Source organism: Parasteatoda tepidariorum, chromosome 1 (genome assembly GCF_982258835.1).
Source record: "Parasteatoda tepidariorum strain Cologne lab strain chromosome 1, Ptep-v5.0, whole genome shotgun sequence".
In the NCBI taxonomy this organism is placed as follows: Eukaryota; Metazoa; Arthropoda; class Arachnida; order Araneae; family Theridiidae; genus Parasteatoda; species Parasteatoda tepidariorum.
The window spans coordinates 88,558,554-88,583,599 of record NC_141755.1 but is presented as its reverse complement, the minus strand read 5'-3'; the positions used below and the strand labels follow the sequence as shown (position 1 = coordinate 88,583,599).

General features: G+C 29.5%; 1 protein-coding gene across 2 annotated transcripts in view; it reads right to left on the bottom strand.

Moving 5' to 3' along the window:
- Positions 1-2,383: 2,383 nt before the first annotated feature.
- Positions 2,384-25,046, bottom strand: part of LOC107437344 (uncharacterized) — a 75,354-nt gene continuing 52,691 nt past the window's right edge. For both annotated transcript variants that reach the window (XM_087168517.1, XM_087168512.1), the window contains 6 exons: positions 19,756-19,996; positions 17,466-17,595; positions 12,458-12,497; positions 9,146-9,216; positions 5,403-5,638; positions 2,384-3,011 (listed from right to left, as the gene is read on the bottom strand). In XM_087168517.1, coding sequence (XP_087024643.1) covers positions 2,817-3,011; positions 5,403-5,638; positions 9,146-9,216; positions 12,458-12,497; positions 17,466-17,595; positions 19,756-19,996 — 913 coding nt within the window. In that variant the 3' untranslated portion in view covers positions 2,384-2,816. The remainder of the gene's footprint in view (positions 3,012-5,402; positions 5,639-9,145; positions 9,217-12,457; positions 12,498-17,465; positions 17,596-19,755; positions 19,997-25,046) is intronic.

The following is a 25,046-nucleotide window of genomic DNA, read 5'->3' as shown; positions in this document are numbered from 1 at the left end:
TTAGCATTGTAACTTCTGTCATCAAACTGTACATTCAATCAGACTTACAAAGAAATCTTTGTATGGTTTGGTTAATAGCCAGCATTCAAGGAAATTAGAATCCTTTTGTAACAAGGAAAGTTTTTCTAGCAATAATTGTTTGACACACAACCTCATTTTTATACTATTTACTAAATGTTCTTTACTTACAAAGCATTTAATATTTCCCTTTTAAATAACAAAGGTTTATCTTGGGAAGAAAAAAAATTATTGAACTAGGTGATTGTATTTTTTTACCTGCATTTCTCTTCAAGTATTTATGTATTTTAACTTATAAAGAGAGTGATTCAAATTAAAAAGATATATTTTTGTCCTATCTACCAATGTGATAAATTTATAATTTTGTGAACAGTGTTTTCAGACTTTTCTTTGTAAAAAGTAATTGAAACAAATGTTAAACCCAAGTAGATTGAAAAAATATTATGGACAAAAATAATTAACTTTCAATAAAAATGTGTTTTATTTTGCTGTTCGCCATTTTCTTTTAGCTCATATTGACAAGTGTTTCAATATTTAGCCATATAAAGAACATATTTAAACACTAGCTGAAAACCTACTCTTTGTACAAATTAAAAAAAAAAGTTAATAATAAATCAGTACTGAAGGACACTTCCTGCATGAAACATATATCAATACAATTAATAATTCAATTATTATTTACCTTTTATGCTATTAGATCAAGCAAAAAAAGTTTTTAGGACTTCAAGCCATCAAAATAAATGTAATCAGTATCATTCACTATAGCTGTTGCTAGAGGTCAACTCATGATAGTTAAAATTTTCAAACTGATTTTCACTAAAGTTGGTTTGCTAGTTTCAAAAAATATTGGGAAACTGATTTCCCTCCCACAAGTTAAGATAAACTGATAGGGGGAAATACTGTAAGAGATAAAAATGGGGCTATGGAGTTTGATTCTAATTCAATTTTGTACAGATAACAATAGAAAAAATTGGCTTGACAGTAAATGACTCAAGATAGTTAAAAGTTGATCTTGTAGGTTAATAAGTCTTATCAGAACTGCAAATTTTGCGATTTTGATGATGCTAGTTACTTTTGAAGTTGCGCAAGGTTGGCACAGAATTTTAAAAAAATTCAAACTATCTTAGTACCCGATTTTATTCTTATATGCCCTAGTTCTGTCTGCTAGACCAGATTCTATTGCTAAGTCCATTTATCGTTTCCAAAGAACTATTGTGATCAAGAAATTTATAACAAAAATATTTGGTTTTGAACTTCAGACTTCACTTTGTATGCAGTTATATTTAAATTAAGAATAATGCAGGTTGAATGATTAGTATCTATAAAGAATAGTCGCAATTTAAGTACAGTAAAAGTCTTAATAGAGCTAAATTTTTACTATTGTGAACTATCATAAGATTTAAATTACATATCTAGAGTAATTTTAGTTCATCTTGATAGTGAGAAAATTTGTAGTAATAGCTAGTTTGTTGTACTCGTTATATTGAGCCTTTACTGCATACTTAACTAGACTTGGAAGACAACAAAAGGAATATTTTTTTGGAACATGTGTCATTAAATGTTTATTAATAAAGTGGCCAATTCCTATAGATTTTTTTTCTAAATTATGTTGTTTTTAGACTTCACCCACTAAATATTTGGTTATACAAAGGAAGTATAATTGAAAGACATCCTATAGACACTTCAAATAATATTCAGAGCTGCCAACTCTACTGAATTTTGCCATTTTCTCCTGGACTAATAATTCTCCCGGTTTTTGTATATTTTAGAAAATTCCCTATAATATTGAAGTTTTCAAAACAAAAAAATTCCTATTGGAATAGAATTACTACACAATTAATTGCTTGCATGAATATTTAAATAAGTATTTTTAGTACATAATGAAGCGAGCCTCTCTAATAGTAATCGGTTTAAAAATTTCAGTTTATTTTTATTCAGAACTTCCTTTTTAAATTACATAATCTTTTATCAATAAAGATTTACTTGTTCATTACTATTTAAAGTTGAAAGTTAGAAATTATTGCAGATAATTTATATTTCTATTAGAGTAATAAAATTTTTGATAACAATAAAATTCCCTAGATGAGAAAAAATATTAACAGCTATCGTGAAATTTATATTATTTCGTAAAATTAACTGGATTTTTTCCTATCCATATTGGCAGCTGTGATTGTTGATACTCATATTAATTTTTTTAAGACCCGTTAATTGTCTTCAACAAAATTATAATTTCCCCACCCTAATCAAACTATAAGAAAATTCATCTGCAAAGAATATGCTATAGCAGAATAAGTGTTTTGATACCAGTCTTGTTTACCAATCCAGCACTCAAGAACCGGAAAATTAAAACGAACCACACAAAAAATTTTACATATACTTTTTAATCTTTATTAATATCAAGAGAATGATTTTAAAAAAAAAAGAACACAAGTACAATAAATCTTACTCTAGGCCCTCCGCAGCTGCCTTCATTTTGAATCAAGTGTCCTATCTTTAAGAAATGTTACATAGCAAGTAACTTTAGCTTTGTTTACCTAAATACGTAACTTTCAACAGATGTGCTTGCACAGTTTTTCTCAATGGACAAAAAGATTCATTCAAATATTCCAAATTTAAAATAATTTTAAGATAACAAAATCAAATTCGAACTGCAAAATAAAAGATGATAGACAGTAGAGGGCCTGAAGTGTCAATCACAATAGCTTTTAGGAACAATGACAAAAAAAAAGAACAACAATGGCATAAATTTTTACACATCAATATGTATACAACGACAATGATAACAGGAATATAAATTTTCACTTCTGTGTGGAATCTTTAGATGTGCGGCGGAAATGCAACCTGGCAGCACTCGTATTGGTCTTGTGCATTTTAGTGATGAAATTCTTCACTTTTGGTGTAGAAGAATGATGAAACTTTAATCCTGAAGTTGACGGCTTTGACATGAGAGATGCAAATGAAGAGCGAACTGATGAAGCATTGGAAATTTTGCGCTGCAAGATAGAAATGGTTGCTAATTTAGGATTGATTAATACCGACATTTTATACAAAGTTAGGTTTTGCCATTTTAGGGTACATAGCCAAATCTTTCACCAAAAAATAAGCACCTTTTAAGCATTAAAAAAATATTTTTAAGCACTATATATATTAAAAAAATGCTGAATTATTCTCAAACGCTTTACATGATCATTATAAAATACCTAGTTTCTGATAAAGATTTCTTTTCTTGCCATTATAAAAAGATGAAGAGGTTTTTTGGTTCGATATCAGACGGTGGAAAATGAAGCCTGAAATTAAGAATATCTTGCAGAGTTGCACATGAGAATGCAAGTATTTCACCGAACCCAGTTCTGTCGACAAACATGTGGACTCCCAAGTATTTCATTAAACGTAACATGATTAGAGCTTTCATGCGCTATGGACCGCTGGGACACCGAAATAGATTGTGATTGAATTGTGAAAATATTGAATAGAACAATGCAAAAAGCATGCTTTTGCATAATATGTGGCGAAAAACATGAAGAAAAAAATATTTTAAAAAAGGGAATATTAAGCACTTACTTTTTAAAAACATCCAATGAAAAAAGCACTTTTAAGGTCTTTTAAAATCAAAAATAAGCACTTTACTCTTGCATATTTGTTACTTCTATAATTTCTCTTTATCAAGTTTATTAGTAGTTATAAACATGGAATTTATAAATTTGATTATTTATAAGCACATAAATTCAAATTTATAGCCGATTCTTTACAACTGGTAAAATTTCGCAAAATCCTAACCAAAACAAAAAGTTATCTAAAAAAATTAATTTTAGGTAATAAGCTAAATTCAATCTCATAAAAAAAATGTGATCTTAAAAATCAATTAATAAGCTAAAATCGATCTTAAAATATTTTAATACTTCTCCAATGCGTTTTCTTAAAATATTTTAACAAAAAATTGCTAGAAAAAAGTAGCTCTATAAAAGGTTAAGTAAAATTAAATATAACAAAGCTTCATAAGCATCTGGCATTAAAAAAATAAACTCATTTATTCCAGGACAAACACATGCATGCTGGATATTTTGAACATTTTGATCTGCTAACATAAGCAAGCACTAATGTTTATACTTCTCCAATGCGTTTTCTTAAAATATTTTAACAAAAAATTGCTAGAAAAAAGTAGCTCTATAAAAGGTTAAGTAAAATTAAATATAACAAAGCTTCATAAGCATCTGGCATTAAAAAAATAAACTCATTTATTCCAGGACAAACACATGCATGCTGGATATTTTGAACATTTTGATCTGCTAACATAAGCAAGCACTAATGTTTATACTTCTCCAATGCGTTTTCTTAAAATATTTTAACAAAAAATTGCTAGAAAAAAGTAGCTCTATAAAAGGTTAAGTAAAATTAAATATAACAAAGCTTCATAAGCATCTGGCATTTAAAAAATAAACTCATTCATTCCAGGACAAACACATGCATGCTGGATATTTTGAACATCTTGATCTGCTAACATAAGCAAACACTAATGTTTATACTTCTCCAATGCGTTTTCTTAAAATATTTTAACAAAAAATTGCTAGAAAAAAGTAGCTCTATAAAAGGTTAAGTAAAATTAAATATAACAAAGCTTCATGAGCATCTGGCATTTAAAAAATAAACTCATTCATTCCAGGACAAACACATGCATGCTGGATATTTTGAACATCTTAATCTGCTAACATAAGCAAACACTATTGTTTATACTTCTCCAATGCGTTTTCTTAAAATATTTTAACAAAAAATTGCTAGAAAAAAGTAGCTCTATAAAAGGTTAAGTAAAATTAAATATAACAAAGCTTCATGAGCATCTGGCATTTAAAAAATAAACTCATTCATTCCAGGACAAACACATGCATGCTGGATATTTTGAACATCTTGATCTGCTAACATAAGCAAGCACTAATGTTTATACTTTTCCAATGCGTATTCACTTCAATTAGATAACATATTTTTCTTTAGAATTTTTATATGGGGTGCAGATAACAGTTTATCTGGTATTTTTTATAAATATCAAGATAGAAGATGGGAAGTTTTGATCATAATCTATGAAAAATTATAGCATTATTATTACCTCACTGTTCACAACTTAATGCACTGAGGTCGGCTCTGGATAATTGTGGAAAACTCGGGTAATTGGTTTATTTTTTCAAGATAATGGAACACAACGAAAAATTATCACTCAAATTCGAAATACGCTTCTTGTAATAGAGTATTAAAAAAAAATTAAGATAAAAAATAAGGATTTTTAAGAGTACCCTAATTTTACTGATGCAAAATTAAGCACTTTTAAGGTGTGTACCAAATTCTGAAGCAAGAGGTATTTAGATATATTTATACTTTAGATTGCCATACTTTACCTTTTTGGCCAAATGACTACTTTCTTTTGAACATGATGGCGTGGCCGGTGGTCGAAAATATTTGTGCTGCGAAGGTGTTGTATTCAATTCAAGAGGATATTGACTCTTCAGGTGAGGCAGGCACAGAGTGTTGCGCCTATTAATTTCCTTGAGTCTCTGATTAGGAGTATCACTTTGCATTTCAGATATACTGCTCTGGCTCAACATTTCTGCTTCATCCTCGGCCATACAAAATGCTAAGAATAAAATACATGGGTGACAATTACATAGATGTAGAAAAATTTTATAATTATGCACAAAGAAAAAGTAAACACAGTAATCATTGAAATTTAATTCATTCATTTTATATTAATCTTTAGTACAGCTATATTTCAATCATAAAATAATCTTTCTTTAGTAGAGACCACACGCATAGTGTCAGTGGAGGGGGACATGTGCCCCCTCAATAATTTTTCAAAACTTCTGAATTTTGTTTTAAATTTCTTTAAAAGAAAACACGATTTTTAATTTAATAAAAATTTATAATTTGAGAGATATTTTATAAATAATTCAATGAAAGATTTCTATACTGATCACTTTTTGGTTTAAGTGCTATCCTATAAACCATTTAATGAACTTTTTAAAATTATTTTGATCATCACATAACTAATTTGATGTTGTAATCGACGAGTATTAATATAGTTTATAAATGTGGTTATTGGTTATTTAGTGTAATTCATTGCACGGTATAATTTGTTTTAATTACAATTATTATATAGTAATAATGTGTATTCATTTTTAAAGACCTGGTTATTTTCTGTAACTACTGAAAGATTTTGGTATTGTTTTAAGTTATTTTTGTTTTAAAGCATTTCACAACTTTCAACTTGTTTGGAATTTAAAATTTTTATTCCGATATATTTTAAACGTGCATGTTTAGGTAAAATGTGATAAAATACTTATGTTTATTATTCCCATAATTTTTATCAATCAATTTCATTTCATACGAAACATCCTTTTTACATTACTGATTAATTTTAAATGTAGCGTACCAATTTTCGGAATGTTTCAAAAGAATGTGCTCTAAACAACTTTATTAGATTATCACCTAACTTTTAAAAACCTACAGTTGTACTTGAAAAACAAGATCACACTAAATGTATAAGAATATTAAAAAAATGGCACATTATTGCACATAGTAAAAATGTTATTCTTTTCAATTTTAAGGGAGTTTCATATCAAGGAATTAAATACAGTGTTAAATAATAAATAAAGTATGCTACGATGGATCTAAATTTTTCATAATCTTCCAGATAATACATAAAAATTAATTAAATCTGTAAAACCTTATTCATTCTACTCTTCAATTAAAAATGTATTTTGTGACAGAATTGCATCAGATTTTGCATTATTTTTCACTCACGACTTCTTGTTTAAATGTTAAAATGAAACATAATTCCTATAAAAAAAATCTAATATTTATAGAAGTAAATGTTAGTAGATATTAGAGAAATATAGGAATGAGAAGTTTAAAAAATTAAAGTATTTTGTTATAATTGTTTACAATTACACATAGAAACTGAGAAAAATCAAATTTTTAAGTCATCATTCCTTGAAATAGAATTGTAGAGTGGCAAAAAAATAAGCAAACAAATAAACAATAACAGATCACCCTGATTAACTTTTCATCCTATGATTAGAGCTTCACGTTCTAGAACTTGACCTAAATTGTTTGAGGGTTGACCACAAATATGCCAATTTATTAGAGTGGACAATATTTTAAGTTACCAAATCAGATACGAAAATGTACTTTCTCTGAATATCATATTTATTTTTGGACCTTAACATATAGAGGTAGCCGAAATCTGGGAAATATGGTCTCCATAATTTTTTGTCAGGAGAGTGGTCCAAAGTATGAACCCCTTTATGTTAATTTTATTTTTTGTGTATTTGTCATCTGCATTATAATCATATTAAATATTAACTAGCGAGAAGAAAAATAACATTATTAAAGTCTTTGTTATACAGTGAAACCCCGATTTGACGTTTTCGGTCAGACTAGCGATAAAAAACGCTCGAAGCGTAATAACGTAAAATCGGGGTTAAGAAAAATCTATGCGTGTTTTTAAAATTTGACACCTACCAGTTAAATTAATGGAAAAAATGAGTAATCTTTACTTGCTCTTTGTTTTTAGCTACAATTTCATATACAGCTCGTTCAATGCACACATTTTTTTGCAAATTTGCTTCTTGATTTACATTTGCAAGTAAAAATTGTGTTAGAGTTTTTAGGCTTTGTATCGCTTAATCAGCTGTTGGTACTATCGTCGGAATCAGGCATTAAATCACTTATGGAAGGGATTTCTGAAGTAATGAGATCTGTGTCACAGTCGATGTATGCATCATGGACTTCCGTAAGTTCCTTAACTTCAGACACGCTACCTTCTTCTTCTTCCTCCAAAATTACAGCGCCCTCCTCCTCCGATATTGAAAATCCTGCTTTATTGAATCCATTGATAATGCACTTTTGGTCGACACTATCCCAAGCTGAAGATATCAAATTAAGAGCCTCAAGATCAATAATTTTTGCCTCAGAAGCATCCTGAAAGTCACTAGAATCAAGAAAAGTTAGAGATTTTCCAATCAGTTGCTTCCGGTAACTCTCTTTAAATGATCGGATAGTTCCTAAATCCAGTGGTTGAAGTTTGCTTGTACAGTTAGCTGGAAAAAACTCTATTCACACCGTTTTTCAATTTAAGGTTTAAATGAGCACTGCATTGGTCTAGGGTCTAGGAATAAAATTCTGTTGCGCTCTTGAAAACTAATTTTCTTATCCAGTTTTCGAAGAAAATTTTCAAATAATGCTTGCGTCATCCATGCTTTTTTGTTTGAAGCGTAATCGGTAGGAAAACTCTTGATATTTTTGAAACACCGTGGTTTCTGTGCTCTACCGATCACAAGAGGCGTTAACTTTCGGCTTCCATCCGCATTTGCACAGAGCAAAACAGTCAAGCCCATTTTTGAAAGCTTTCTTCCATGGCAATTTTCACCTTTAATTGCCTATGTCTTGTTAGGCAATAGGTTGAAAAACAATCCCGTCTCGTCCTCATTAAATATGTCACTTGGATTATAGCCCTTTAATAAATTTGGCAGAGATTCTTCATTCCACTGTTGCACAGTTGTCATATGCACACTATCGGATTCGCCACAGATAGATTTCAAGCATAAATTATTCCTTTTTTTTTTAATCGATCGATCCAGCCATTTGATGCACTGAAGCTGTGGAGTTTAAGCATTTCAGCAAATGACAAATTAAAAAAGCCCCCTATTGACAACAGAAAGAATGCAAGAACTGCTCCATACAGCTAAAAAACAAGTTTCTCTTGTTCAAAAAACTAGAGATTTTTTTTTGTAAGAATTGTACAATAAAAAAATTATTCTGATCTGTTTGTAGAAAAACGCATAAAGCGGGATTTTCATAAAAGGGGTTAACGCAAAATCCGGGATTTTTTAACATTATCGGTATAGGCAATTTTCACGGATCAGCAGAAAATGACGTAAGAAGCGGGATAACGTACGAAACGGACAACGTAAAATCGGGGTTCCACTGTATTAATTTTTAAAAAAAAAAACAAATTATGAGATTTTTTTTAACAGAGACTGTAACAAATTTCATACTTAAAATTTCCTACCAGAAAAACCAGTGTTTACAAAAGAAAATATATTTTACATCAAATTTTAAAACAAGCAGGAAACTTTTTTACCTCTTAACTGTGACTGGTTTCTGTTGTTAGTAACAAATCCACTAGTTGAAGGTACAGTAAATGAACGATTGCTGAAATAGAAGTAAGCGATTATAGGAAAATTAAAAAGAAAAAGCCTAAAATGTTTTGTTTTTAATTTTCTACATGTCTAGTATTATTATTTCTAAAAAACTTAAAAAATTAGTTATTTTAATGAAAATATTTTTTTAACTTTGAGAACAATACATTTTGAAATATCTATTTAACGAAATACCTTGTTTTACTAGTTTAGTTTTTGACATGAAAAAAAAAAATACTATTTTTAACACTATATTATTCAAATTTAAGTAAAACTGGTCAGAAATATAATACAGTACAGAACCCGTTATCCGGAAATCAGAAAACCGGAAAACCAAAAAACCGGAACGAAATTCTATAAATTTTCTCGCCATTTAAAAAAAAAAAATTTTTTTTACTCATAAGATTTTACGATTTTTCTTTCTTTTCTTAAAGATGTTTACCTTACCATCATTTTGGAAATAATCATTAGTGTATTACTTCATCGTTTTTTCTTATTTTTAAGATTATTTCGAATTTTTTTTTTTTTTTTAGTTGGGATTAACAATAAAAAAAAACGGCTTTTTGTAGCGATTCAGAAAACCGGAAAAATCAGTTATCCAGAATAGCGATGGTCCCGACCGTTCCGGATAATCGGTTCCATGCTGTATTTTGTTAGTTCTAATAGGTATTTAACTTTAACTTCATAGGTACAGTCAGACCTCCATATAAGGTCACTTTTCCAAATTCCCGGTTCACTGAATACGAATTCTTTGTTGCAGATTATCGAATATATGGTCAAGTTTTAAAATTCTTTATCACTTATAAGGTCACTTTTATCTGAGGCGTGGGGAGCTCTTTTCTAACAAAAGCCTATTTAACTTCCTTACAACGCAATTACCCCTCTTGAGTTCTATGAAAATGTTGCAGCCAACGAACAAGCTACAATTTCTAAAATTGTTTCACAAGTTATGGACAGTGAGGACAATGACAGTGATCCTGAGACTGTAGCTGTAACCCAAGTAGAAGCCTTCAAAGCAATAAATGTCATACGAAATTTTTTTTACAAACCATGAGGGAGCTGAGGAACATTTTGAGAAGTTACAAAATCTAGAAAACATTGTTCGAAAAATGAAACCAAAAACGAGACAGACCTGCATAAATGATTATTTTAAATAAGGTAAGATGTAATGTATGTATGTACACTTTGAGGAAATTTGTTAAACAGCTTTATGTTAAATTAAATTTTTTTTTTAAAATCTAACTTTCTTTAATTCTTTACTAATTCTGTTAAAATTTATTGACTTAAATATTTAATTTAGGGCCGATCGCTTTCGCTTGTATTACCATTTTTAAAAAATCATAATGTGTACTATTTACGTGCTTAGTTACGAACTGCTAATGAATCGGTTAAAAGGTCGCCCCGCTTATAAGGTCACTTTTGCCCCTTAGGGTGACCTTATATCGAAGTCTGACTGTATTCAACTTCCATTTTTTCTAAACAGAAAAACTTTTTATTTAAATTGATAACATGATGTGAGTTGCAATGACTCAGTCAGGTTTACCACTCAAACCTCGAAAAAAAAAAATCCCTATGTTTTCCCTGTACATATTATACACACTATATTAAGAGGAAACAACAATTACACTGCTCTTGTGTGAGCTATATTGGACTAACTATATTTATTAGTTTTAATTGCTGGAAAAACAGCTGAACATACTTAAATATTGCTATAGTAAATGAAATAGTTTAGTATAGCTGAAATATCATGGTTAAATGTACCATAGATTACGCTTTGAATGGTCACCATTTTTTAAAAGACAAAAATAAGAAACAAAATTCCCTGCATTTTCCCTATTATCCTGATCCCTGAAAGCCTTTTTCTAGTCCCTGTATTTTCCAGGTTTTCCCTGTGCGTAATACTGACCACATTGTCACAATCATGCCACTGGTCTCTAAATTATACAGCCTTTACCACCATAGCCACCCTTAAGCGTTTTTAGAAGGGCGACCTGTCCCTCCCTGCTCTTCGATTCCTATAAATGCTTCATTTTTGCCATTTTTGTAAAAATAAGCCATCCCTTAAAAAATACTTCATTTTTATTTTTTGAGGAAAACGTTTTCTTAACCACATGTTTCAAGGAAAAGTCCACTTCTGATTTATTTAATTATTGATATATACTTAACTTCAATTTTTCATTTCATACCTTCATTTTAGTTAAGATTTTTATTATGTTGTCTAGTTATATAATTAAAATTCACATTATATTAGTCCTCAGAGATTTTCAACTCTTTCATGCGGGGGAGGGGAGTTATGCATTTTTTGGTGGTTCCAAATTTAACCATTAGTTTTTTTTAAATAAATACCTTTTATCTAAAAATGCACCTTTAGATGTTTATTTTCTCATAATTTTTAGTTTAAAATATAAAAAAAAAGCTTTCAAGCTGTTTATCAATTAATATTTATGATAGTTTGATTTTTTTTTCCTGAAGAAAATTCATACACAGAAATTGTTTTTTAGCTTAATTTCTATTTTCCTAAAGTTTCAAATTTTGCTGTTATTTTGGTAATATATATTGAAAATTACTTTGAGAAATATACACATACAGGGAATTTAAAAATTGAGAATCAAATTTAGTTATAACAGATTACACATTTTGATAAATTTTAACGGTAGTAAGTGAGTGCCCTTTCAAAACTGAACGTGTCCTTTTCTGCAAGGAAGCATCCTGCCCATTTTAATTCCCAGGGAGAACTCTGAATAAACTACATCAAGTATTAAAAAATAAATATAGTAAGCATGTTGTCGCAAGACATTTTTTCCCTAGTATTAGCAAGGAAGAGCTGCTCTTATTTGTAACTAAGGATGAAAAATGAGCAAATTACGGCACATTTATTTATTCTTTCCTCATAGCTGAAGCATAGCACAATACCAGTCCATGATTGGCTTTTAGTATTAAAGCATTTTTCATGGGTGCTATTAATCAGAACAAGCGGGTAAAAAGATCGAACTCAGTGCAAATTATTACATCTAGCGAGACATTTTCCCCCTTATTTTTCACATACAAAATGTTAAAGTTTAAAATAAAACTTACGCTGTATACTTAATTTTCATCTACATATTGCTTCTAAACATGAGATCATGGGCAATTATATCTAAATGGGAAGTCCAATAAAGTAAGGATAGATCATAGATGGCTTTATATATTCTAGATAAAATGTTGAGGGTGTAAAAAAAAATTTTTTTTAATAATCAGTTTCAAAATGTACTTACTTTGAAACAGTTGAGACATTACTTAGCATCTCTTGAGAACCTAAAAGAAAAAGAATGCTTAACATAAATTCAGAGCTACAAATTAGTATAAAAATAGAATATAAATTAAGAATCTTTTTCTTAAATCTACATTTCGTAATACTTTTAGACAAATATGTGCACTATGACATAAAAGAGGGTACAGGCAGCTCCTTAACTCACTATTCATTAAAAAATACATAAAGAAACTTTTTAAACACTTTGATTAACAATATTGAATAATTGTAGAATCCAAGGTGATTTAAAGTAGAAAAAACTTATCACTGACATAAAACTAGACTATTAGACAGGGTTCAAATTTAACAGTGGCACAGGAGCACTAAAATTTGATTTGGATCAAAATAAAACAGATACGCCACATAAGGTTTTTGGAAAAAGAAGAAGAAGAAAAAACTGAACTTAGCACACAATTTCAACCATAGAAACTTCTTAATTACAGTTCAAAAGAGTTGTTATATGAAATCTAAAATAAATTTAAAAAGTACTTTATGCTTCTGTCAGTTGTTTCAACATATCATTACTTTTTTATTTCTCAATTGGAATCATTTTAAATAAAGAATCTGCAATATTCTGTTAATAAATTGTAATTTGATTAATATTTTTTAAACAGAACATAATGTTTGTTATGTTTCACCATTTCCAAATGCAACTAAACATATTTCGTTAAAAATTAATTTGTGAATTATCCCATAGTCATTCCCCATTTTCAAAATTTCGCAATCCCTGTATCATTAATCAAATACGAACAATTTTAAATAAGCTGTACAGAGATCCATTTTTAAATAACTTATCTTTAACACACAAGATTTTATTTCATTTTCTAAAAATAGCAACAACAAAAATAAATGACCCCCAATTTTCCTTTATAAAATTTTTTTACACACTGCAGAACACAAAGGTACAACATTTTGCTTCCTAGTTGTATTATCTTTTGACAATGTTCAAATTACTTCACTTAGTTAAACTCCAGTGATTTCTTTCAGGAAAACATCAGTGACAGTAAGAAATAATCAACGAAATGAATCCCTTATGAAGTATTTTTCTTAATAATATCGTTTAAAAGTCTTAAGAATTCTGAAATAACAAATTGATTAGAATGGATAAGATACTTCTTGAGCACAATTCCTGAATAGTATCCCAGTTCAACTTATAATCTATATATATTATTTTTCATATATTCATTCTATATATTATATTCTATATATATTATTATTCCAAGTTTTATATATATTATTTTTGCATTGTCAGAATTCTTAATTAAATCTTATGAGGAAAATCAAGCAAAAAAAAAAAAACATAATTCCACAGATTTCCGGAACAATGGCAAATCAGATATCTGTGGCCATCATGGACAGTGGCGGTCTTCATTAAATTTTTCAATTTCTACCTTATGTTATAGTAATAAAGTACTCTTTGCATTAAAAGAACTTTAAACTTGTATCTTTTTCTTTACTTTTTAGTAGATTTAGCATGCTTTTAGTTTTATGAAATAAAACTGATGAATGGAACGTAAAAAGGCTGCTTCCTTAACATTGCAGTGTGCAACAATAAATAACGACTTTTATTTTACACATTGTATAAACAATTTTATAAAAAGGAATGAAAAATATGGTATAAAAACCCAAAGTAATTAAGAAATGCAGCAATTTATAGAGAAAAAAAGCACAAGTGTCAATCAGGTTGATTTATTAACTAATTAATTAAACCCAATTTAATCTAATACAAAGCATTTTTAATGTTGTTCTTAAATACTGCTTTGCAGAAAGTTGATAAAGTATCACTGCAATATTCACAAATTATAAAAGAAGGATGCAAAGTGAACTGATGTATCCCTTTCTAAATTATTTGCAAATATCTAGAATTGCACAGTGTTCTCATGTTTCCAGGGACTGATCAACTCAAAAAATGATCTTGAAAGCTTCAATGTACAAAATTACATTTAAATTATATTTTTACAGGGTAACAGTGGAGTCTCAGAAAATACTTAACTATACAACAATAAATGAGGACATACACAGTTGCCAAAGAAAATTTTAAAAAAATAATAATTCAAGAACGAAATTTTGAACAAAAACTGTGCTGGGTATATTTTGATAAGAACTATCATGGATCTCATCATAACACAGAGCAATATTTAATTAAACATTCGACTTTTGAACACATTACTAGTTAAAAAATATTTTGCAAATGATAATTAAACTTTATAATTAAAAAATTAGGCAAGATAATGGGAAATTACATGTGCACATATAAAAGGACCCCCCTCCACTCATTTTTTTAGATAAAATTATTTTTATCAATTCCAATAAATTTTTTAAATTTTGAGTGACCCAGAGAAAAACATCGAATAATGTTTTAACATGTGAAAAAAAAATGCATAATCTATATACAAATTGACACAGAATTAAGAGAAAATACAGGATCAGAGTTGCATCAAGAAATTAATTCGGGAATTTTTTTTTTTTTGTTAACTTCTTGTTACATTTGAATTCGTTTTGTATCTCAGCACAGATGAACTGAATGAAATTGGGCTTTTTACGCTGTTTTTATTTTATTTTTCTGGAGAACTTACTTTTTTTTGCATACAAAACCACATACTACATATAAATAAACATAAAAATCTTCAATTTATCTTTTTATGTTATTCCTTTCCTGTAAATCCTTTTTTTAATTTATTATTCAAAACGAAAAGCTTTCTCACACTTTTAAATTCACATCCTGTCCTCTAATCTATTTCTGGGACTTTGGCTCTTTGTGGGAATCGCACATTCTATTTATTAAACCAATTACAATTGCTAAGATTTCCCTTATTCCCTAAAACAAGACATTTTACAAATTTTCTTTGCGAGATTTTTCCTAACTTTTATGGAGCAGCACGACAAGTTTGTGTCACACTATCTTTTTTCAATCATCACATATTGATTAAATAAAATTAATTTGCTCTTTTTAAAACCCTGTGCCTGTTTTTTCTGCTCACGTGACTGCCACTATTATATAGACATATATACATAACGTTGTGGAAGGATTAAAACAGGTCTTAGGGATGGTCACAAAAAGTTTTGCTCCTCTACATAAGTTTGGGAAAATCTTGAAAAGTAATTGAGTAAAATTCTTCGTTCTAGGGAATAAGAGAAATCTTAGTAATTAATAATTGGTCTATTAAATATGTTGCACGATTCCCACAAAAACCAAAGGGGAAAATGTCTTGCTTTTAATTAATGCATGCTTGAGCCAAAAATAGATTTAAGGACAGGATGTGAATTGAAAAGTGTGAGAAAGTGTTTCGATTCGAATAATAAATTATTAAAAGGAATTACAGAAAAGGAATAACATAAAAATATTAATTTAAGTTTTTTATGTTACACATATACAGTGGTGGCCAAAAGTGTGGACACTTTTTGAAAGTTTCATATTTTCCAACTTTGTGTGCTTGTAGAATATATTAATTTTCACTTAAATACAAATGTTTATATATCAAATTGAAGGTAATTTAATAACAAAAACAGAATTAAAATATCTGTATTACAAAAAAAGTTATGCCTATTTTAGTAGAACAAACAAACATAAATCGTTTTGAATAAAGACGTGTTTTGTAATAAAAGCGTACTAGCCAATCACAAACACTGTTCTTAGGACCAATCAAATGTCTGTAACTATAGTTTAGGTTATTTGGATGGCAAAAGAGTTATTGTTGTGGAAATATTTTGCGGAATGATGCATACTAGTACAATTAGAGTATTGCTTTTTTTTAATTTTAAAGTCCTTTCTTTTAATTAAACTAATTTTAAACAATGTCATCAACAAGAAGAACTAATTGGACACCTACAAAAAGACGAATTGTCATATTGAGAGAAAATGGCCTCTCTGAAATTGCAAGACAAGTTAGTAGTTCAGTGACTTGTTCTGGTGTACGAAAGTTCTGTTTACGTTATGAAAAAACGAAATCAGTGGAAAATGAAGCCAAATCAGGTCGAAAAAAATGCATAAGTGCTACCGCCGATAGAAAAATTAAGCGGCTTTGCCTTCAAGATAGAAAAACTTCATCAGATGCCATTAGAACGAGTTAACGAAAAACGAGTTAAGTGGGCAAAAGAACACATTAAATGGTCAGAAAATCAATGGAAGCAAGTAATCTGAAGCGATGAGAGTAAAATATCGCTCTTTGGTAGTGATGATAGAAAATACGTGAGACGTAGAGTAGGTGAAGCACTTCATCCTGATTGCATTGAAGCAACTACAAAAAACCCAACAAATGTTATGATTGTGGGCCGAATTCAAGTGATTCTTGGCATCCTGAATGCCAAAAAAATACATCGAAACTATCCTGAAACCAAAATTGATACCTTCCATCCGGGATCTCTTCCCCAACAACGCACCATTTATTTTTCAGCAGGTTTCAGCTCCATGCCACACAGCAAAAGTATGCAAAGCATGGTTTCAAAATAAAGGTATAGATATATTACCATGGCCAAGAAACAATCCTGATCTCAATCCAATTGAAAATTTTTGGCGACGTTTGAAAATTCTTTCACGAAAAAAACGTCCATCCAATAAAAGACAACTTATTGAAGCTATAATTGATTCTTGGCACCATGTGATTACGAAAGATGAACTTCAAACAGTCGTTCACTCAATGAAAAGAAGCTGGGAAGCTGTCTTAAAAAATAAGGGTTATCCTACTAAGTATTGATTGTGTAAGTATCACTTTAAAAAAATGCAAATCTAAGATAGATCTTACTATTAGTTGCATAACTTTTTTTGTAATACAGATATTGTAATACTGTATTCATTATTAAATTCTACATTAAATTACTTTCAATTTGATATATAAACGTTTGTATTTAAGTGAAAATTAATATATTCTACAAGCACACAAAGTTGAAAAACATGAAACTTTCAAAAAGTGTCCACACTTTTGGCCACCACTGTATATATATACATAAATTTTTTAAAAGAAACAAACTCTTACCGGTATCAGCACTATCTATATCTTTATACAGAGATTCTCTAAACTTTTCACACAATGTCTTCAGTTTTGGACTGTATACACCAGCACTTACTATTCTTGGATCACTTAGACTTTCTTCAAGCTCATTATTCTGTAAAAATTAAAATATTGAAGATTTAACAGCTGTGCAAACAATCTAAAATATTTAAAAAGTGATGAAAATTTTTCATTCATTCCAATCTCTCATTTACTTTAGTTATTTCTAGTTGCAAAGTTTTCTCAACATTTTATAATTTAAAAAAAAAAAATTTAGGTTATATCAGCTATAATGAGATAATATTAAAAAAATGGACATATAGTTCTCGTAGAATTTTCTACTACAATTTTATCTTTCATTTGAAATTCATCCTTATTTTGGAATCCCTTTCTTGCCTTCAACTTTATCTTGAAGAAACATTTATTCAAAAATATTCTTTTTAAATTTATTGATTTACAACCTTTTTTATTTATATTTTTAGAAATATTAAGAAATGATAATAGAAAATGACAAAGAAATTAGTATTTTTCTTCAAAATAAGGCATTCAGAATCAAGAATAAAAAACAATAAGACTTTATTTATTTTTTTATTTATGCAGATTCCTATGCAGTTAAGAAATTTCATTTATTATTGGTGTAACTACATTCTCAAGAACATATGCATGCATCCAAGCAACGCTAGAAATTTTTTTAATGAATTTCTGAAGTTCTTTATAATTTAATGTTAGAGTATAGTAAAACTTGATTTTAAAATTATAAAAAGAACTATTAAAATAACATAATCAATTTTTATTAATACCACTAAATTAACAAATCACATACTAAACATATATGCTACTAAAAACACACATTGAAAACTGATTTTTTTTTTTTAAAGCAAATAATGTTAAGTTTGAATACTCAAACCAACGCTTAAAAAATATTATACAATAGGGAACCGATTATCCAGAACGATCGGGACCATCGCTATTCCGGATAACTGATTTTGCCGGTTTTCTGAATCGCTACAAAAAGCTGTTTTTTTTATTGTTAAACCAAACTAAAAATATTAATATTTGGAAATAATCTTGAAAAAACGTAGTTATACACAAATGATTATTTCCAAAATGATGGTAAGGTAAACATCTTTCAAAAAAGAAAGAAAAATCCTAAAATCTTATGAGGGAAAAAAAACAATTTTTTTTTTTTAAAAAAAATTGCGGGAAAATGTATCGAATTTCGTTCCGGTTTTTTGGTTTTCCGGTTTACTGATTTCCGGATAACGGGTTCTGTACTGTATATTGATTTCAAAATTCCCCAAAGCAATAAATAAATAAATATTTTTTTTTAAAAAATAATAACGTAACCATATGAAATTTAATTTTTTTTACTTGAAATTATATGAAATTTAATTTATGTTACTATTTGAAATTTAATTCGTTTAAATTTGAGTTATTCTTATAATACTTATTTTTGAACAATTGTGTCGGTCATTTATAGTTTCTTCCATTTTGTCGTTTCTTCTCATTCTTCCTAGTCTTTTCCACTGTCTTGGAAAAAATTGGTTTCTTCTGGACGAAATGCCAACCCTTATTTAAGATAATAGATATTTTTGTGAAAAACCATTTCTGCCTTAACATTTAAAAAAAATGGAGATTTATTTATTTATTTATTTTTTTGGACATACAGATTCCTAGCAGCAATTAAACTCAAAATTGTAAATCTTACCTGTTTTTCATTTTGTTACAATCAAACTGAAGGAATTTATATAAATAATAAAAATAGTATGAAACTTTATGTGGACCAGGCTAGGAATCAGTATACCTAACAGTAACGTTATTTTTAAAACAGTATTTATTATTAAAAACAGCAACTTTTATTTTTAGGATTTCTGAATAAGACAAAGTTAATAGAATGAACTAGTAATTAACATTATAATACAAATAAATTTTTAATGATTATGTTGGACAAGCAAACACTAAATCCAACACAATGACTATGAGTGAAGGAAATTATTAAATTTACAATCATTTTAGACTTATTTCTTTATAATCTTTATAATTGAATTATCTGAAGTCTAATTTACTTTTACCCATAGAACTTGAACATAAACATTCAGTTTACTTTTACTAGATTAATACAGGAGCTATAAACATCACAATGTATACAAATGAATACAATTTCTTTCACTTAATTAAAAATAGCAATAAACATATTCCAGAAAATCACAGATAAAATTACTATAAAAACATGCATATTTTAATAAAATAGATTTATGATCATTTAGACACAAACCTTGTCATTTAATTTACGAAGCTCTCGTTTTAAATCTTCATTAATAGCTTTTCGACCTTCTAAATCACTACTTAAAGTATCTCTTAATTTTTCATTATCTCTTAAAGCTATCCTTAAAGACATAATTTCCTCATTCAGTTTTGGACACTTTGGACAAGGGGGTGGTGGCATTGTTTTTATGACATTTTGAATGATTGGTGGAGACTGTTCCTGATGCATTTTCTCTTTTATTGTACTTAATCTGCAAGGAAAGTATAATAAGTAACAATATATTCAATATACATACAACAACAATATAGATATAGCAATCCAGCAGAAAAATACAGAATTGAATATTTTATGAACAAAAACTTTAGTTGATAGAACATAATATTTGGCAATTTGCTATTCGCACAAAAGATGAATAAATAAAAATAAAACTGATGCATCAAAAGGCATTGAATTTCATTTTGAAATTGTTAAAGCTTTTAAGAAAACCTGTAAAAATTGTTTAATATTTGCAAATTGTTTAAAAAAGCAATTTCAAATTAAATACAATGTACCTCTTTCTCTCTCACTTTTACTGAAAACAACTGCCTTTTTAGAAAGGCAGATGAGTAAAAAATTTCCTTTACAACACACACATATATACAGTGTTTATTACTGCAGCGCAACAACGTGAGAAACTCATCCTTCTCACATTATAAATTTGTTAACGTGAGAAATTAATGCACTCTCTAAACCATAGATTCCCAACCTTTTTAACGTTGGAGGCCCCCTAAGAAGCAGAAAAAATTTAAATGCCCCCTTAGTGAAAGTCAAGTTATTTAGAGTATGGGGTAGGAGAGGGGGGGAGTTAATTATAAGACGCAACATTTTAAGCAATTTTTTTACTCATTAAATTTGATTGATTTTCTTTTTCTTTTTTTAAATTTATGTGCACGTTAACTCGATACTTCTCGACCAGCAAGCAATGGCAGTCTATTTGTTACAATCAAAATAAATATGGTAATGAACAATACAACAAAGAAACCTATGGTTAAAAAAAGTAATTTATTCTTTATTAGATAATTAAAAAGACACCCCAAATATTTTTGTCTACTCTGAAAAGTAGTATCAACGAAACAATCAAGTAACTACAGGGTGCGTAGCCAAATTTTTCAACTAAAAATAAGCACTTTTCAAACACTCAAAAAATATTTTTCAGCACTTTAAAAGAAATATCATAATTAGGCAGGGTGGGCAAGTTTTCGACAATTGACAGTTTTATCCGTCTTGTCAAAAAAACAAAAAAAAAGCCTTTTGGCCCAGCTCTTGACAATTGTCTAAATTTATAAAATTTTGAATATTGTAAAAAATGGCGTTTTCATACGCTACAGACCGACGGTACGCGAAATAGATTAGGGTTGAATTAATTGTGAAAATTTTGAATAGAACTATGTGAAGTGTCTTTCTGCATAACTCGTGGCAAAAATCAACATGGTAAAGGAAAAATCTTATTTTGAAAAAAGGGAAAATTAAGCACTTTTAAAAACACCCAATGAAAAAAGCACCTTTAAGGGTTTTAAATATCAAAAATAAGCACCTTTAAGCATTTTTTAAAAACGCTACGCACCTTGATCTATGTCAGTGGGATGATTGTGCCAGATTGTTCAGAGCATGTTTCTTAACGTTCGGTTCAATATTTTTAGTGAGGTGAGGATGCAAGTCCTCGTGTTTTCTTTTTTTGTGACTAGATCTGTCAAAACACTGAATCTTTATTCAGCAAAGGTAGGAGGAAGGGAAGGCAATAGTCTACAGTTCAGGGTAGAGGTGACTAATGTCACTCTAAAGCCAAACATCTGTGAGACGATCACTGTTTCAAATTTTCATTAGTTGAAAGTTCAACCAATTTCTCCTGAATCTAAACCTCTGCTGCTTCAATATTCACAAAAGCATTCATAACCCATTGAGGGACTTCAAAGGACAAAACATCGTTAAAACGGTTGAAAAAATCATTTATTACGAGTAAATACGAAAATGACTATGAAGGAGAGCAAGAGGTTCCCTGAGAAAGGTTACAACATCTTAAGAGAAATAAACAAGATAGCACACTACAGCATGACAGAATAAATAATATGAACATCAGCAATGATAACACAATATCCGAAGTATTTATACACAATACAGTTACGTCACGAACCGATTCGTAATATCCCAGGCATTGTGTATGTCATTAAAATAATGAAACAATAACAAGTTCAGTGGTATGCATCTTTCCGAAAATAAATATTTAGAAGTATACAAAAAGGACATGTTACTCCTTTAGAAAGGTAACAGCACCTTGAACTTAAATTTTACAAAACGGTAAATGTTAGGAAAAAGTGTAATAGTTAGTTATTTTATTTTTTTAAATATTATATATATATATATATATATATATATATATATATATATATATATATATATATATATATATATATATATATATATTCAATTTTATGTAAGACATGTCTTTTGAATAGTTATTTTTTTATCTGTATTATGATCATTATAATTTGTATCATAATTTGTTATTTGCTGCTCTAACAAGCCCATTTTTTAATGCATCTGAAAATATTTTTTTAGATAACCATTCTTCATCAGCTTCTAACAGATTGACAAAAATTAAAAATCGTAAAAAGATATTTATAGTAATCAATAGTTAAAAAAGTCACAATTTTTCGCAAATGATTGTAAAAAAAAAAGAAGGGTTTATTTCTTTTTACAAAATTTTGGAGAGAATAAGATCTTGAATAGCCACACAGTGCTTTGATATGCCCAGAGAAAGTCTTAAATTTAGTGGATACTTTGTTAAAGAATTCCAGTATTAAAAAAATGGCTTTTCCCTAAGCAAGTGAAAATTTATTATTTTTAATCTACGATAATGCAAATTTTTTTGATGCTCTTATTGTAAGAGGAAAAAAATAATTAAAGCATTTTATAAAATAGGCACTGCAAATTGCACTTAAGTCATAAACGAAAAGTCAGAATTTATAAAGCAACCAGCAATCAATCATGTTCACTTCCCCATATCTCTTGGTACCAGCTTTTCTGAAAATAATTTGCTTTTTAAATGTATTTTATTTTTCTAGGAATTATTCCAAAATAGTTTTAAAAATTTAAAGATACAATATTATTTATCATTTATAAGACCCGAGAGTAAAAAAACTATTTTCATAATATAATTGATTAACATTTTTCAGTAAAGAATTTTTGACCCCATAAAATAGATGCGATCATTATTAAACGACGAAGGTGAAAATGAAGAATAAGAAATTAGCAAAAACTCGAAGATACATATAACTTAAGTTAAGATACATATAAAACTCGAATATAAAACTCGATAAATAAGATACATATAAAACTTGATACATATAACTGGTTTTATTGTGGGAAAGCGCATTAAGCACTTGATTACTGACTTTGTGGCCAAATCCCCTAGACTGTGCAAAATTAGGCTGAGCGGTGCTATATTTAACTATAGCCTAATAAATGTTCACGGACCAACAGAAGATAAAGATGATGATGAAAAAGAAGCCTTCTATGAGGAACTTGACGACCTGTACTATTCCTGCCCAAGAAATGATGTCAAGATTATACTCGGGGATTTTAATGCGAAAATCGGCAAGGAGCATGAATTTAGACCTACAATCGGAGGACACAGTCTTCATGGCGACTCAAACGACAATGGACAAAGGGTTGTCAGCTTTGCCGCCGAACATAATATGGTGGTATCTAGCACCCTCTTCCCACACAAGAGAATACATAAAATGACATGGAAATCCCCAGATGAAGAAACATTCAATCAAATTGACCACCTTCTGATTGATAGTAGACACATGTCAGATGTCCTAGATGTCCGCTCATACCGTGGAGCGTGCTTTGATTCTGATCATTACCTAGTCAAAGCCAAATTAAGGGCTAGAATCTCCAATGCACGTAAATCTAATGGTAAACGACTTGAAAAGCTCAACTGTGATAAATTTAAGGAGGCGGAGATCAAACACACATATCAATCCCGGCTATCAGACGCTCTTAGAAATAAGAACATCTACTGCATTGAAGACATTGATGAAAAATGGAGCGTGTTCTCTAATACTGTTGTTGAAACAGGCAAAACTGTTGTGGGTAACGTTGGGAAAGCAGAGAGAGTGGATTGGTTTGACGCTGAATGCCACGTAGTTACCCAAAAAAAGATTGATTCATACCAAAAAATGCTTAGTAGAAAGCACTCAAGACTCTCCGTAGAAGAGTACAGGGCCGCTAGAAAAGAAGAAAAGAGAGTCCATCGGACCAAGAAAAGGAAATTCCATGAGGATCTACTGCGAGATGTTGAACATCTCAAAAGATCAAATGAAAGCAGAGCTTTCTATCGTGAGATCAACCTTGGTCGCAGAGATTTTAAACCTAGAACAGCTCTCTGCAGAAATAAAAACAAGGAAATACTGAGTGACAAACCTAAGATAATGGAAAGGTGGAAAGAACACTTTCATGACCTACTGAACATTGATCACCCACCAAGTGCTTCCAACTTCTCTCAAAATACCAATCAAGAAATGATCGATCCACCATCACTTGCTGAAGTTGTGGAAGCAATAAAAAAGTTAAAAAACCATAAGGCCCCTGGCCCAGATACCATTCCACCAGAATTACTAAAAAATGCTGGAGAAGATGCAATTAAAGACATCCACCACATTATGCTATCAGTGTGGGAGACTGAAATACTTCCCCAAGAGTGGAAGCTCAGCACTGTCTGTCCCATTCATAAAAAAGGAGATGTCCTCGACTGCTCTAACTATAGAGGTATTAGCCTCCTTTGTACTACCTATAAGATCTTCTCTAGTATTCTCTTCACCAGACTATCTTTATATGCCGAAAACATCATAGGGGATTACCAGTGTGGATTTCGCAGGGATCGTTCCACAATTGAACAAATATATAACCTCCGGCATATTCTTGAAAAGACTAAGGAATTCCAAATCAATACACATCACCTTTTCATTGATTTCAAAACAGCGTATGATAGCATTAATAGAGAACTGCTCATCGACGCTCTGAGACATTTTAACATTCCTGAAAAACTTGTGAAACTAATATCCCTTACATTAAATGACACCAAATTGAAAGTCAAAATACAGGGAAACTTATCTGAACCTGTTGAAATAAAAAATGGCATAAGACAGGGCGACGCATTAGCATGCCTTCTTTTCAATCTTGCTCTTGAGAAAGTAGTCAGAGATTCAGGAATTAACACTAGAGGAACTATTTTCTCAAAATCTGTTCAAATTATG